The sequence below is a fragment of the Bemisia tabaci genome, chromosome 4, assembly GCF_918797505.1.
Source record: "Bemisia tabaci chromosome 4, PGI_BMITA_v3".
NCBI classification, from domain to species: domain Eukaryota; kingdom Metazoa; phylum Arthropoda; class Insecta; order Hemiptera; family Aleyrodidae; genus Bemisia; species Bemisia tabaci.
Window position 1 is genome coordinate 54170516 of NC_092796.1, and position 17630 is coordinate 54188145.

The window sequence follows — 17630 nt, forward strand, 5'->3', positions numbered from 1 at the left end:
GAAAAGAGAGCTCGAGCGAGGGATGGAGGGGGAGGGGGTTGCGAGGCTGGTTGAGCATCCCTTGCGTACCTCTGGTTTAGTGTTTCCTTGACTGAGATACGCGTCGGCTGCGAGCCCCGAACTTGCTGAAATGCTCCGAGATACGATATCTCGTACATCGCACGGTTTCGTCGTGTCTCGCGTTTCCCATCGGTTTCCCATTTTCCACACATCGCCATTTTTTTGGACTGAAAGTCATTTTTCGGCCTGAAGAACTTTTTTTTAAATTTTTTTTTATCTGCGGTACAGCTTTTTATGCTCACGCGGGTATCGTCCGTTCGATCGGATCTGTTTTTGTGTTGGAGTTTATTTTCAAACTCAACGTAACGCAAGGCTGTTTATTCTGTACCGTGGAAATGGTATGGTTCCCTTCAGATTTGTTTTACACGTAATTATATAAAGGCATTGGTCAGCTGACTGTTTGAGGATCGTTAGAACAACTTGCCCAAAATTCTCATCATCGGCTTTCGTGTTTCATTTCGAAATGTCTAAGGCACTCAATGGGAGGTTAAAAGCTGGTAAAGGTGAATTTTTTGGCAATTTTCTAGGGTGTTTGAATGGAAATTTATAGGCGTAAGGAATTACAAAATTATTTATTTTTCAATCGAATAAGAAGTGTTCAAGCATTTGGAATACAATCGAGTAAATACTCATAATTTGCAAGTAGAATCTGATTTCAGTTGTTGTGTTATTTCAAATCAATGCAATCTTTTAGCTCTCAATACAGATACCGATAATAGAAAAAAAACCCCATCAGTTGTGGCAAAATAGTTGGCTCACCAACTTTTTGACGTCTCTTTGATATTTAAACATCTATTTTAACAATTTGACTACTTGATTATCAAAGACAGTTTTGGTCAAGTGTTGTCAATGTTGTGTTCGAAACTTCCTCTTATCAAGGTTTGATTATCGCGTAAAAATATCAATATTGAACTACTAAACTCTTTAAAATGAAAAATGAGTCGAACTAAAAGTATATATCGACGGTGTAAGTCGGCAATCACATATCTCGTTTGCTGTGTCTGAAAATCTCCGCCTCTAGGTTATTTTTTAAAGGAGAACAAATTGACAGTATTCCTTGAAGTTTTTGCAGAATTTTCTCTGCACAGAGAAGAAAAATCACGGCAGTCTTAAAGAATTGCCATTGAGTAGTTTTTCGTTTAAAAAAATTAAGTATGACAGGAAGTCTGCGACGTCGCAAACCGAGTTATGTGATTGCCGACTTACACCATCGATATGCATTATTATTGATTATAAGCGGATATTTTAGGATCAAATTTTTCACAAATTTTTAGAAGAAAGATATTTTCCCGGCTATATCTAGTAAGAAGGAAATAATTAATTGGGATCTCTCAACACAAAATTGTTTCAGTCAGGATACTTCCAGAGTCCTCCGTTATTTTACGTGTGCGTCATCGCTTACAAAGCTTTTGGGTTTAAATTTCAACCCAAACCTGAAATAGAATGTGTAAACATTATCTGATTAAGACAGACGTAAGGCAGATACCCAAAAAAAAGTCTCCTGGTGTGCAGCTAATGTAAAAAAGTTTAAATAATACATCATTCTCCTCTCGGTCAGCGCAAAATGCGTATTAGCGCCTACAAGACTACATGGATACTTCACGCATTGCGTGTGCGCACCCTGGTGTTCATTAGATTATAGAACAAAGTTATTTCACGATATACAGCATTCACTGCCCCTTGAAACTTATTATTACATTGAAGACTCTCTAGGGAGTTTTCCGTCGAAATATCAAAATCAGATTTTATGTGATCCAACTCGGCAATGATCGCTCTCCCTGGAACATTTTTATGCCGTATGGACTATGAGCTCTTTTTTTCTGTGGATAATTACAAATGAACATTCTAAATGTCAAGTTTTCCTTGCATTTCTTTCGAAAAAAAAATTACTCTCGTCAAGCTTCAAAATGTAGAAGAGAGAAAGGAGAAGAGAAGGGAAAATACATAAAAAAATGCACGCCTACCGGAATTACGTACATACTATCAATTAAATAAATTAAAATTCAGTGTGCAGTTTAATGAAATTTACAACTGCTCACTTTGAAAAGCTGTGGCAATATGAACCACTCATGCTACTCAGCGAGTTATTTGCTGGTAGGTAAACAGCGATGTTTGCATTCCTGCAGCATCATAATGTAATATCTAGTATGAAAGTAAAGAGCGAAGTTTCCCACGTAATCCGAGACAAAAGGAATGAGTAAATAATGAAGAAAACCTTTATTTCACTTTTTTTTGGAATAAAGCCATATCTAGGTATTAATGTCAGTGAGGGATTCGCAGGAAAAGCAAACTGTCGTTGTAAAATAGGAATTTCACTCGTGATATCCTCATTGTTAATTAGAATTTCAAGAAGTAATCCCCCATTCATTTCCAACAAATGCGAAAGGATTAAAAGAAAAAAATGCGAGGTCCCTCGACTACAATGCACACTCCGTCAATCTCGTGACGTAAGGGTGTATCTCAATTTCTACGTGAACCCAGTTCTTCCGGTAGCTTGGCGTGCTTTGCGATATATCGATTGATTTGTCATTTAAACCTATGGAAAAGGATCGATGAACATGGTGTTCGCAGCGAACACCTTAATAATCGATTCTTTACCATAGGTTTAAATGGCATAACAATCGATACATCGCAACTCACGCCACGCCACTGAGTTCTTCGTGCAATTCTCAGCTTTCCGGGGCTCATGTGGAGATAGAGATATGCCCTTACGTCAGAGGAGCGAAGACTTGAACCGCGTAAGGGTATATTAATAGGTATACTTATATTTATGTACATGCTTCATCAAAGTCAATAGACGATGAGATGGATCAAGGTCATCATTTCTGAACCATCAAATACAATTAATTTCCGCTCCATTTCACTTTGAAATTCTTTCCGCTGCGCTGGAAATAAACAAATGAGCGCTTGAATTGATGCGAGTGTGTTCGCGTCCGTAATTCTACTCTCTCCCTCTCTCTCCTAGTGTTTGCCAAGGTAGATTCATTACGTGACTTTTTTTAACTCAGCAATTTTGCTTTTTTACACTTTTGTAGATACTTTGGAGGAAGATATTTTTTTCTGTAGTCACCATTTAACAGACGCTTCAATATTTTTCTTCAAATATGTAATCATATACTCAATAAACTCTGAATCAATCAAGTTTTGCACGTCACAACTACTATTTTTCCCTGGAATATTTTTAGAAAATCAAAGAAATCAGTTCGAATTTTCACGTGCTAGGAATGGTTGGGTTTTTTTTTCTCAATAGAGCACTGAAGAAAAAAAATCTTAATTTTGCAGCCAAGATTTTTTTTCTTGAATCAAAAATGATGCTACTCTATTCAAGCCTTTTTTTGCTTAAACCGAGCCTTCTTTTCTTTCTCCTAGCCACCTACAGCTTTTTTTTAAAGCGCTTTCACAATTTTTACAGTGCCTCAGTCCTGAGTCTATTTTAACTTTTTGCAATTTGACTTTTCACGCCGTCAAAAATCGCTAAAAAATGAATCTTCCTTTCGCAGCATGAAATAAAATATTAGAGCTCGCCTATGAGTTGTTCAATGATGGTGCTAGTGCAGTGCTTCGGCGACTCAAATTAGAACTTGAAATGACGGGTCGGTTTGCCACCAGGTCTCTAGCACCACTAAAATTAATTGCAAGACGTCTTGCCTTGGGGACTTAGGAGGCTAGAGAAATTCAGCCTGAATCAAGATAAAAAAAAAAAAAAAACCTTTGCTGCAAATTCGAGAAGCACCCAGTGGCGAAGCGTGAATGGTCAATTATCGATAATTCCGCATTTAAATCTATGTTAAGGAATCGATTACTAAGGTGTTCGGTGGGAACACCCTGTTTATTGGTTCTTTTCCATAGGTTTAAATGGCAGATCAATTGATACATCGCCACCCCACTGGAATCATCATGCTTGAGACAAGCAATGGATATGTTGCATGTGTGAGGAATTTGCGATTTGACTATTGATTCTTACGTAAAAGTTTGCGAGAAACACGATGGCGCCACTGGTTTTCTCTGAAATCAACTCCCAAGCTCAAAAGAAGCTCTCAAGTTGAGACCAAAATGGACGGGGATATCCCACCCTACCCTGAGAGTCCACGTCTACATCAAGACAAACTCTCCATGTAAAAATAGGGAGCAAATACATCGACAGGGCTGCCACTTTATTTGGGACTCCCAAAACTGAAAACACGGCAACCCTGCTAATGTATTTGCTCCCTATCTTTGCATGGAGAGTTTGTCTTTATGTAGATGTGGACTCTCAGGATAGCGTGGGATATTCCCTCCATTTTGGCCTCAACTTGAGAGCTTTTTTTGAGCTTGGAAGTTGATTTCAGAGAAAACCGCAGTGGCATCATCGTGTTTCTTGCGAACTTTTACGTAAGAATAAACAGTCAAATCGCAAATTTCTCACACATGCAACATCTCCATTTTTTGTTAGTGAATAAACATATAAAAGGAATAAGAGGAAAAATCCGGCAGAAAGTTTGCAACACCGTAAATTGTTATATCTTCCTTCCCTAGTTTTACCGTCAGTATATTCCTGGGAGCTTGAGCGCGAATATCTTCAAAAGTTACGTATCCGTGGCAGAGACTTTGAGTTTAGCATAGCCCGAAGGCTACCGCACGTGGGTGTTCCTAGTTATTTAAGTTGAAAGTTTGTAATTTTGCCACGCAACTGGCGCAGCTGCACGCTAATGCCATTGAAGGAGCAGTGAAAAAGCTTTTCAGAGTACATTTGAGCAGCGTATTTATTCAAATTAAGCGCGCAGATTTCCCAAATCAAATAGATGCGAGACGAGCTTCCGCTTTTTGCACCGCTCCGCTCTCAAGTGGTAATCCTGTCTAAACGCACTAATGACGTTAACACTCTGCATCATCAGTCCTCGTTCAACTTCGTTTGATGCATGATTGATACGATCGAATTATAATTTCCCACCGGATTATGCCGATATTAACTCTCAATTGAAACTCCAGTCGAATATCGTCTGTTTATTAATATTTATCATCTTAACTAAAAAGCACTGTTGCAGCTTCTGCCTCGTAATTAGCAGTGAATTTTACCGCAGCTTTTTCCCCTCGGAAAAAATTATCTCCTTATCGTCTCGTTGGGTGAAACTTTTCGTTCGACAAAATCATTGAAAGACTAGAGTATGATTATGCTGACTAGTATTATAATGGTTCCGGAGTGGCTTTCGAATATATCGAGTTTATAGCAAAAAAGAATGAAACAGATTTCAACGTTACTCAGATTGTTTTGAACGATATCTTGTGCTTTGCAGAAAAACTCAAATATTCGGTTTTACTTTAATTATAGAAACCAATTTTTTTCAAAGAAAGAAACTTATCATAGAAGTCTAATTTGAATGTTTCGGTGAGAGTAAATCATTATTCTCAATAATTTAAAAAAAAAAAAAAAAAAAAAAAAAAAAAAAAAAAAACCTGCGATAGATGTGTTCTACTGAAGTCTCACAAATAAGGGCATTAGGGGCTCAAAGATCCTCAAACTGATGCAGCTGACCCGGGTGCCTAGTTTCCGAGTTTTTTTATCCCCCCCCCCCCCCCCAACACACACGCAAGTTGGTGGTTTGTCAAAATGACGAAATTAATCTAATTTACGGAGGTTAATATCATATTAGAGAGAATATTAGGAAATACATACTCAGAGAGGTGTAATTTTCCATCTGTGGGCCGAATATTGAAAAGTCAAAGCAGCCCGATAAGACATCAAAATGCAGTATATTGCATGGTTAAGATGTATTATTTGTATGGCTATGTCTTGTTTTGTCGTGCTGATTTGGTTTCAACAATCGGCCCGCTGGACTAACAGTTTCGATCATCAGGGAGACAGCAGCTGGAGCCATCATCAACCCAACATAGCTCCCTGCCAAACTTATCTCTGAGAGTATTTCTTTTGTACCTCATTATAACTATTCTACTCAGAGTAGGCTTATGACGGTACCACGATTAACCACCAACTGGACTGAGTTAAACAGAAAGGAACCAAGCCACATCAGCTTTTGCCAAATTTAATTGGGCTTTTTAATGTTTTACATGAGAACGGTTGGGCGGATTTTCATGCAAATTTTAGCGAATTTTCTCCATAGTATATAGCAAATTCCTAAAAATTTTCAAAGAAATCCGCACAAAGGTTCTTTCGTAAAAAACTAAATTGCCCAGTAAAATTTGGCAATAGCTGATGTGGCTTGGTTCCTTTCTGTTAAACGCGGTCCAACTTGCGTTCATCAACTGCACGCTAATTATTGAGATGGATGGACGAAGAAGACAAATGGAAAATGGAGAGATCCTGTTATTTGAGACGGTTGGTTTTTATAGACTAAAGGGGAAATTGATGAATCGTGGATTTCCGTTAGCCAGTCTATTGCGCCGTAATCACCGTAATAATTACGGTGATCCAGGATTACGTTAATTTTGCCGAAATTTATGAGGATTGCGCACACAAAAAATTAAAGGATTGTGCGAAAAGAAATGTAGGATTGCGCCAAAATCTGAGGCGTTGGAATTTAGTGAATAAGCTGATAACTGATTACGATAACCGATTGCTGCGGATAGCACCAGCACAGCGTTTCCAGATCCTAACCGCATGTGTGCTATTAGCGCAATCCTGGACTTATTTGAAAAGGGGTCATTTTTCTATCATTTGCGCAATCTTATGGTATCCTTCTACTAATTTTCTCCTTTATTCATTGTAATTCACCCGCTTCCACTAACAGAATCGCTCCGTTTTCCCCTTCGTTCGCTTCGCTTATCAATTTAAACGGCGCGTTTAACCACCCTTATTTATTTTTTTACTCAGCCCGAAGACTCAGTGCAAATAGAGACGCAAGCTTTAATTTTACCTCAGCATGATGTGGTGGTGTATATCCAAGACAATGCCGGCTCGTAATTGCACCTCCGAAAACCCTGAGGAGGTCCTAGTTCTCGATGGAGTGTAGATGAAACGCCGTGCGAACAACCATGACGAACTCTTGCGATTACCCGCTGAACCGAACGGACTGCGAAGACCTCGTAGAGCCGGAGTTCTACTCGTACAAGTACCGGGTGGTCGGCACCATCTTCCAGGGCGCCATCTTCTTGAGCGGCGTCTTCGGCAACGTCCTCGTCATCATCGTCGTGAAACGGACGCAGAGCATGCACACGCCGACCAACTACTACCTCGTGTCCCTGGCCGTCGCCGACCTGACCGTCCTCGTCTACTCGGTCCCGGTCGCCATCTCGGGGCTCTTCCTCGTGAGTGACACCTGGATCCTCGGCGACTTCGGCTGCAAGCTCTTCATATTCCTCCAGAACCTGGGCATCAACTCCTCCTCGCTGAACCTCATGGCGTTCACCGTCGAGCGCTACATCGCCATCTGCCACCCGATGATGGCCTACAAGATGTGCACCATCAACCGCGCCAAGAAGATCATCTTCGGTGTTTGGATATTCTCGATAGTCTATTGTTCGCCGTGGCTAGTGCTCACCTGGACGAGACCCTTGAACATACGCGGGTACCCGGGGGTCGGTAGGTGTGATTTTAAGTTATCCAGGGAGAAGTATCTCCTCGTGTTTTTCGCGGATATCATGATGTTTTATGTGATACCGTTGATCGTGTCGAGTATTCTCTACGTGCTCATGGGGAGGACTTTGCTCAACACTCATCGGCCGTCCAACAGCGAACACCGGAAAAGCTCCAGTTCGTCAAGAGCGCAAGTAAGTTCTCTAAGAGTTTTTATTAATTCATGATTACTGTTACAGATCCTTCACTGAAAAAAAAATGTTTTCGAGATATTATTTTGACTTGAGCGTCGTTTTCGGTTGACAATTTTTTTTTTTTTTAAAGGTAAATCCATGCGAATTCAACTTGACAAAAGTTTTTTTGAGTTAAAAAAGCGTCGTTTTGCTAACATTAAGTTTGAGTTAAAAAAGGATAGCAAAACTACGTTGCTTTAACTTACATAAAAAAAATTGTCGACAAGAAACGACGTTTTAAGTCAGAATAATATTTCAAGAGAATTTTGTTTCAATGTTGAGGTAAAGGATAATACTAGATGTAGAGAAACTATCTCTCATGTAGGTCCAGCAACTTTCATTTTACGAACGAGAATGGGGGCATCAGTTTTATGAAGCGTGGTAGTTTGGTCATCCTTATTATTATAACGCATGGTATCAGTTTCTGACCTTTTTTATCCGTGTCAAAAATCTAGATTCGAAACATGGGTAAAATAATTTCAGAGCATCTAAAAAAAATACAGTCAATTCAAATCAACGTAGGACAATTTATCGAACGCTGGAAAACGCACCCACTGAACTCGCGTTTTATTCAAAAGATTCATACCAGTCTAGCGCATATTCGCGAAATTAATTTTGAGGCAGAGATTGCACTTAATGATTGAATATCTTCCATAGTTTTTGCATAGTTCCATACATTATATTGTTTCCCTTAGTTCTGTAGTCTTTATTGAGGCAAGGATTGCATTTAAGGATTGAATATCTTCCATAGTTTTTACGGTATAAAATCTCGGCACAAGCAGTCAGAATTAGAGGTAAAGACCATCAATCGCAAAATGTCGCAATGAATTCCCCTTCTACGATAAGTATAGAAATAAATGCCGAAGGGGAAAAACAAGTAATTTTTCCGCGTGCTGAATAAAATATCATCAATTTTCTGACAGAAATTAAAGAATGAAATAATTATTCCTCCAAGAATAGCCCACAATCAGCTTCTGGATCCCTCTCCTCTTCCTCCGACCGTCCCATTCCCCCCTTCTCCCCCTTTGCCTTCCCCCTCCCGTCCTCCTGATTTAGACCCCCTATCCGTAAAAATTTACATCGCGCTGTCCTTGATCAAGCTCTTGAAAAGTAAAAATTGTGCGGAAAAATAGAAATACCCATAGTGCACGTGACTGACTTGTCGCTAAGACTCGCAGTTCGTCCATAATAATCTTAATACATTAATTTAGGTGCGCTTCAGGATGAATCCTATGTACACTGGTAACGCTAATTTTTAATTTCCGATAAATTCTAGACATTTTCATTATGTTTTCCTATCAAGAGAGAAACATGCATACAAAATGATATATGATCTTGTGATTTCTATGTACTTCACACTGCAAATCCGGTGGTCGATGGATGCTGTATGAGAATTTATAAATTCTGCTACGCAATCACCTAACTTGTCTACACTCCATTTGATCGGCATCGGATCTTCTCTCTTACTTTAAAATTATCCTATCACACACACACCTTATGGTTTATCCACTGAACGAAGGATCACTGTGTGACGCGTGTAGATTACCAGACGGAGAGTCCTCGTGACCCGTTATTCTGTTTTTTCATGGCATGCTCAAAAGAAATTTTAAATTATAATAATGATTCCTAAAATCATAATACACACTTACTCAAAGAGGATACGGGTTGAGAGTTCGTCCAGTATTTTTTTTTTAAAATGAAGTTGAACGAATTGCAAAAAACTATACACCATCAACAATCATCACTTGAAAGTTAATCATTGCCGATGAAACAAATTACACCTCCATCTCTTACCGATCGAACGTATTTTGTCATCATCCTTTGATGAAATCATTTGAACGTTTGATCCAACGCAATGACGTAAGACCGGCGGGGTTCGTATTTTATGTGGAGTATCAGTGAAATATCAGTTTAATATCGAATGAAATCCTTCCCTTTGGTAGGATACTTTGATTTCAAGCATTTGGAAACGCAACTGAACGGGTGCAGCACAAGGTGCAACAAAGCCTGGCTAGAACCTTTCACTAGGGTGGTTTATTTGGTAAATTGAATTCAGGCGAAGTACCCAACATGAGCAGCGCATTTCACTGCGAACATCTCCCGTTGACTGCATAATGCATATGCCTTCATCTCCCCTTTCCCCGTCTACGACCCATCGCATTTACGTAGCTGGAAGTGCTTGTATATCGCAATCAGATGAACTTGGGACTCATATGCCCCCACACATCCTCTTTGAAGAATTTTGTTTGACATCTTTGCTCAAGGGTCATGTGACTTTATAGCCTGAGATTGGCTATAGGAAGCAATGTTTTTTGACCAATCGACCGATAAAATAAAAGAAGATGCAAAAAGGATAAAAATTTAATTAATTTTTATGAACATCCTGAAGCGATGTGGGGTAACAGAACAGACTGCTGAGCGCCGGGCTAGAGACTCAGGCCACATGCCACAAATGAAGAAGGGATGAAAATGAACAAGAAACACAAAACTTTAGTTTGGCGTGACCTTACCGACCCGTCCGATGAAAGGTGGGAGGTAATCCGCAAGGATTACCCCCAAAAAGGGAAAAATATCGAGAGCAAACGACTTACTCGCACATCCAGGAAAACGAGCCAAAAACGAACTGAGAGCACTCTCGACCAACCAGAAAGCAGCACCTATGGCGTCACTTTCTGGGTTCGAGAGTGCTCCCACGGGATTGGCTGCCGCCTGGAGGGCGCCGAATTTGATTAATTTTAAATTTAAAGGGGACCATACTACAGAATGACGATAACTCGACCAAAATTGGACTCAAAATGAAAGATTTGACATTCAAGCCGTGAAATCGTTCAAAACTAGATTTAGAGTTATGCTTTCTTAAACGATTAAAAAGGACTATATACGGAATACCAAAAAATTTGATGACGGTAAATTCCGGAATTTTTTATTCGGATGTCCTGAGCACAACAAGTTTTTAAAATATGACTTCCTACGAGTTCACGACAAAAACAATGGATCAGAAAATTAAATTTTTCAGTCTTTTTTCACGCATTTCCTCCCGGAATTTTCGCAAAAAACAAAAGACTCGTGTATTTTAAAAACTTGTTGTGCTCAGGAAGCCCGAAGAAAAAATTCTGAAATTTCGCCGTCATCAAATTTTTTGGTATTCCGTAAGTAGTCCTTTTTAATCGTTTAAGAAAGCATAACTCTAAAGCCAGTTTTGGACGATTTCACGGCTTGAATGTCAAATCTTTCATTTTGAGTCCAATTTTGGTCGAGTTATCGTCGGATGTTCATGAAAATTGATCAAATTTGTATCCTTTTTCACATCTTCTTTTATTTTATCGGTCGATTGGTCAAAAAATGTGGCTTCATATTATGTAGTTTACGATTGATATGAAATTGGCTACCCTGGTCGAGTTTTGTTTTCCTATGATCTCATTCGCCGATGACTGTTTCTAGATTCCGGAAATTCGATTCGCTCCGGGTTAAAACACCGGGCCGCGGGTTGGCGTGGCTCCAATCAAGCTGCGCTTTAGTTATTACGTATTTTGCTCATTCACTCAAAAGACTCGACAAAAGAACACAACAAAATATACCAAGCCTCGTTATGACGGGGACGAAAATTATTCTTGTGATAATTTTGAGTAGGACTCCTCGAAGACGCTCAATTATTGCTAACGAAGCAAAGCTTGTTTTCCCACGACTTCCTACCATCTCCCTCTGAAGCTTTTTTATTTTACCCGCTTTTTGCACCTTGCCCCTTTAGCTTGAATCGCCCCCTTTCTCATTCCTGATGTGTGTATTTTTCTTTTCTTTTCGCTGAGGAATATCAACTTTCTTGGGAAAAAGCCCTCCTAAGGCTCTTTCCACTTTACGGAACAATTATGCCCTTCATTAGCTCAGAATAATACGGCGTTTTCTCAGGAAGCCTTTCCTTTTTGCTAGGCTGATTTGAAATATTGACCTTGCTGTGTAAATAAATTCATTCTGCTAATGCCCTTGTTTTGCTGCGTTTGGCCCTTTGACTATCAAAAGGCATCAGGAAATAAGAGTGTTCGAAAGCTGCAGTTATGAAGCAAAGCAACTTCGTAAGGATTTTGTATTTTCATTCTTGATGAGTCGTTGACAGTCCTTATTATTTTAAGTCAAACTTTGTCAGGAAGAAGATCCAATAATTTTTCACGGTATTATCATAGTTTATTGCGACAAGATACCTGAGGGTATTCCACGATGTAATAGAGTCAATTCGTTAGTTTAATGTTTTAGTTCGCTTTCATACTGATTGAGGGATTTTTTATTTGTTTAACACTTATTGCTTGTATTTGTCTCAAGCAATCAGCAATTGCCGGCATAGTGCAATCTATTGTTGTTAAAAAAATGGAACAATGCCGTTGTAAATAAACGAGATAGATAATACGGATTACGAAGCAGGGAATTCAAATATACGTTTTCTTCTCCTTAATTTTCTTCTTCTTCTTCTTTTCTTCTTCTTCTTCTTCTTCTTTTTCTTCTTCTTCTTTTTCTTCTTTTCTTCTTTCTTCTTCTTCTTCTTTTTCTTCTTTTTCTTCTTTCTCTTCTTTCTCTTCTTCTTCTTCTTTTCTTCTTCTTCTTTTTCTTCTTCTTTTTCTTCTTCTTCTTTTCTTCTTTCTCTTCTTCTTCTGCTTTTTCTTCTTCTTCTTCTTCTTCTTTTTCTTCTTCTTCTTTTTCTTCTTTTTCTTCTTCTTCTTTTTCTTTTTCTTCTTCTTCTTCTTTTCTTCTTTTTCTTCTTTCTCTTCTTTCTCTTCTTCTTCTTTTCTTCTTTTTCTTCTTTTTCTTCTTCTCTTCTTCTCTTCTTCTTCTTCTTTCTTCTTCTTCTTCTTCTTCTTCTTTTTCTTCTTCTTCTTTTCTTCTTTCTCTTCTTCTTCTTTCTCTTCTTCTTCTTTTTCTTCTTTTTCTTCTTTCTCTTCTTCTTCTTCTTCTTTTTCTTCTTCTTCTTTTTCTTCTTTTTCTTCTTTCTCTTCTTCTTCTCTTCTTTCTTCTTCTTCTTTTTCTTCTTCTTCTTTTTCTTCTTTTTCTTCTTTCTCTTTTCTTCTTTTCTTCTTTCTCTTCTTCTTTTTCTTCTTCTTCTTCTTTTTCTTCTTCTTCTTTTTCTTCCTTTTCTTCTTCTTGAATGCATCGTACCAATTGGCACACTCGCGAGTGTGAGTAACCTTAGTTGAGTTTGGTTCGGATAGGCATCTAAACTAACTGCCTGGAAAATTCGGAGTATGGTCGGAATTTGAAGGCGCTCCAAGCCTATGATTCAAAACTTTGGTTTATCCAACTGGAGTGCGGTTTTATTGACCAAAGAGGTTGGTTCGTGTGACAGAAGGTTCAAGTCCTTTGAACCAAAAAGCGCCCTACAAATTTATAGATTCGTAAATACGAGGTTTTTTTGTGTTTCAAATGCGTGGTGCTGACTTTCAGTCAGTGTTACCATGAATCATCTCGTCTCTACTCAGTTATGAAACGTAATAAAAATGTTGTGTTAATATGGGAAGTTAAGTACGAAGTTACACAAATTGTTGGTTAGTTTTTTTGTGTGAGTTTTTCCTGCGTAAAATTCACCAATCTTTGGGTTAAAAATCTGCGACCTCGTTAAAATTAGGCACCAGACGCCAGGATCGAGCCTGAGTCACATCGGTGGTAATTCAATGCGCCGGCCAATCGCAAATCGCAACCTCTGATTGTGGGAAAGAAAACAAGACTTCATGAATTCTGCCTTCTCCATGCCCCAATGTCTCAGAGTAACCTAGAATTTGGGTCGATTCAACATAAAATTGTGTAGAGCAACCTTTCCTTCGGGTTGATCTAACACCAATAAAAAGTAACACAGAGTAACACGAAATACGGAAATTTTTAACTGTGTACAGGCACGAGAAATAGTGTACGAGCTGATTCGTAAATCCAGAATTGTTGAAGAGCTTCATGCTAAAAGCGATCCATTAGCACTCTGCTCAACTTAGCAGCTCGGGATGAAGCTTAGGGACTTGAAGAGGCTCATCTAACATTGGAGTTTCCATCGGTTGAACGTACACGGAAGGGACAGCTTCTCAAAGGACCGCAAATAATCATGGACGGTCGCAGAATTGAAAGGCTCATCGGTATTCATGAGCCTTTGACTGTCGTTCGTGTTCCGTCGGACCTCCATCAACTTATACTTGTTGACAGTGGAGGAGTCAATGTTGTCGTAGTTCCGTATTTATTTTCATAAACACGAACATTGACTGCACGATTGGATCCCTGCTGTGATGAGGAGGAACGCCGTATGAACCTTCTGACGTTGCCAAGTTCCCTCCGATAAAAACCGAATTTACTGGAAAAATTGCGAATATAATTTTCTAAAAATTTCAGACAATTTTTTACGCAATTTAATCTAGAACATCTGAAAATTTCGAGGAAAAATATGCATGAATGTTGTCAAAAATACATGTTTTATCAGGGGAAATTTGGTAACTCTCGAAAGTTCATACGGCGTTCTTCCTCTGTACGACAGATCAGTGGAGCATACGTCAGTAGACTTGATCAATAAGCGAAGTGTGATCCGAAATAACATGTGAAATTTTTACGAACATAATTTTTTTTAAATGTCAGAGAACAATGAAAGAGAGCCTCACAGTACATTGCGCTGGGGGGGGGGGGGGTATGGACACTTGCGAAGTCGTTAAAATGGAAAAATTTGATGGGGAAAAACCCCATTATATTTTTTTGTGTGCGAATTCCATAATTTCTGGCAAGAGAATATATACCTTCATGTTTATTGAGAATGGAAATTTTGTATTTTGCTGTTTGGCTAAAACCACCCTCAAGCTCGAGCTATCACTGTGGTAAGAGGCGTCTATTATCACAACCTTCCATTTCAGCCACGTTTCAAAGAAATTAGCGGGCTGCCAAAAAAAGACCAAAAAGGCTCTACTGTTGGAAAGTTTATTAGGTGGCTCTTTAAAAGTAACATCTGATTATTCAAACGTATTTGAGCTTTACAAAATGCGAATAAGAAATTTCAATATTATAATGAATAACACTGTCAGGAATACTGATAAATTTAATTGAAAAATTGTTTGAAGTTATACATATTTTTCTCTACTCAAGGGCACATAGCAGATCGTCGATATTTTTGACACAGAAAGTTCACTCCAAGACAGCATTTTCAGACTAATTTTGTGTAAGTACATTGTAAAATCTTAGTTTGACGCTTTTTTGACGGTTTCGTTACTTTGAAACTTACTAACTAGTAAAGAAACGACACAAATTATTTTGAACGTTTGTGCAAGCATGCACGTCGTTAATTATGTTCTGTGTGTTCAGTAAACGTCCTGCTCATCATATTTGATACCTAAAAGCCGACGAGGATACTCTTGTAGTGCATTAAACTGGCTTCACTGCTTCAAAATTTACGTAACGTAAAAAGAAAAAAAATCCACAATGGTTCAATTTTGTCACACGATTCCAAACTGCTTCCTACCCATGTTCATATCAAATGTATCTAAAATGTACCTAAACGACACCTTCCGGCCGATCGCAAGCACCATGGGACGTTCAAAATCTTCTGCCACCATTTTTTTTTTTTTTTTTTTTATATAGAGGAAATTTTTAAACGAAGTTTTCCGAAAATTCCACTGAGTTTTCTTTGTGCTACAGATAAAATTCAGTGAAATTTTAAAACAGATTCAACCAACAGTTTCTCTGTAAAAAAATAAAATGGCAGCGGAAACTTTCTAACGTCACATGGCGCTTGTGATACATACTTTCGCCGGAAGGTGACGGTATCATTAAGAAAGCAAATAGTTTGGGTTTTGTAGAGGAGCCTCTCGATAAAAATATCGCAACGCCGATGTCGCAAGGCGACGTAATATTCCGTCCTGTTGTTTACTTGATATTAATTCCGCGGAATCCTTTACGCACGCCAGGATCGGGACAGAACCCTCCGGCCCGAGAGAATTTTCTGGAAGAATAGGAAGCTTGTTTTCCGCGTGCAAATCGTCGTTGCGTGCATTGGCCGGATGAAATTTCACGGAAGAAAGAGACGCCACGCATACAAAGGTCGGAAACCCTTGTCGTGAAATATGTCAGCTGGAAAATGAGCTTTAACGTTGCATTATTGACAAATCAAAAGAAAGGCCAGGGTGCATTTAACAAGAGATAAACAAGGGGAAAACGGGAAATAAAGGTGCATTTAAACACTCTTTTTTTGAAATTGTATAACAGATAGGACAAAAATGACGTACGGTGCAAAGGCCTAGACACACACGGCGAATAATCGCCCCGAGTGAAAGACGGAAGCCAATGGAGAGCCTTGATTTCGATACATCGACGTCAATGGATCGCAAAATAAACACATATTATTATAGTATTATTCTCCTTTGATAAATTGATACATATTTTTTCCCCATCAATTTAAATGAGTATAATCAATGCAGAATGTGCAAACATTTCAAAATCATGAGTTAAAAATCGCTGACTATGCGAGTATAAATATTAAAGCCTAACAGAGCGGAGCGGCGTGCTGCCAGCGCGAGGCTCACTGGTGCCTACAAACCTAAGTGGATACTTCCCGCATTGCACAATGCTTGAAGTATCCACTTAGGTTTGTAGGCGCCAATGCACGTTTCGATATATCGACGTCAATGGATCGAAATCAAGGCTCTCCATTGGCTTCCGTCTTTAACTCGCGGCGATTAATCGCCGTGTGTATCTAGGCCTTTAGAGAGGCAAACGTTGATGAAAGTGGATGAATATTTTGAATTAAAATGACGCATTTTTATGAGAATGCAAAGTATCTGAATTAGGAGATCATGGATGCTTCGTCCCGTGAAGCCTATATGTAGTCCGAAAATGGCTAAAATTGACTCTTGAATTAAATACCAACATAAAATTTTTGAGGGGATCTTATTCGCAAAATAAATTACGACCTCGAGTCCTGAGGTGAGAACCTGAGTTGATGCCAATGGCTATTCGGTGGACGCCATATTTTGTGTCAGAACGACATGCCATATATCGCATAGATTAGTTCCATGTTTTCAGCTACCTGTCATTTTTATCGAATTTTGAGATCGTATTTCTGTTGTCACGAGACTAAATAATTTATTTACCAACTTTGACAAACAAATCGAACGTAATAAAGACAGGACTTTTTTAGAGGAGAATTATCGCATTATTCGATATCGATATCGGAACTGTTCTCGGATGCGATGGTTTCAGGACACTTTGTCAACGATTTTTTGGCCGCGCACCTTTTTTGTCCAGTAGTTTACGCTCACACGTAAAATAAGCAACGGTGACTTGGTCCAAGCGTTATATTTTAGTCGGTATGTAAAATTATAATGACAATATGGAAATGAGAAATTGAGAGAGAAGAAGGTGTTGTTATGGTTCCTCATTTTCTAAACGAAATGTTATTATTTTCTCCTTTTGAATCATCTTTTTAATTTGTCATTGGTAAAAATTTGGTTTTATTTCTATCCTTAAAATATTCGATGTACAATACACCTTATATATTATGTATAGGTACTTTTTTTTATTTTTTTAATTTTTTCTTTACGAAATTATTACTTCATTTTGAAAGCATTTATATTTTTAAAACGTGGCAAATATTTTTAAAACATTTTTCAAGCGACATTAATCTCAATGAGCCGCAGTTGTGCCAACAGAAACTGCAAAAATGAATACAAGAGGAAAAAAAAACCAAGAAGCACGTTATCTTTATTTTTAACCCATTTGTACATCGATCTGTTAGAGTCAAATACGTCAAATTTTGAGCGTTTGGTTGCGCGTACACCTCACTGCAGCACAATAAAAGCACAAAATGTAAAAGAAAAAATTAAAGT

At 38.5% G+C, this 17630-nt stretch overlaps 1 protein-coding gene across 1 annotated transcript in view; it reads left to right on the forward strand.

Moving 5' to 3' along the window:
- Window positions 1-84: 84 nt before the first annotated feature.
- LOC109034077 (thyrotropin-releasing hormone receptor) overlaps window positions 85-17630 on the forward strand; it is a 61676-nt gene continuing 44130 nt past the window's right edge. The window contains exons 1-2 of the mRNA XM_019047012.2: window positions 85-398; window positions 6869-7764. Coding sequence (XP_018902557.2) covers window positions 7030-7764 — 735 coding nt within the window. The 5' untranslated portion in view covers window positions 85-398; window positions 6869-7029. The remainder of the gene's footprint in view (window positions 399-6868; window positions 7765-17630) is intronic.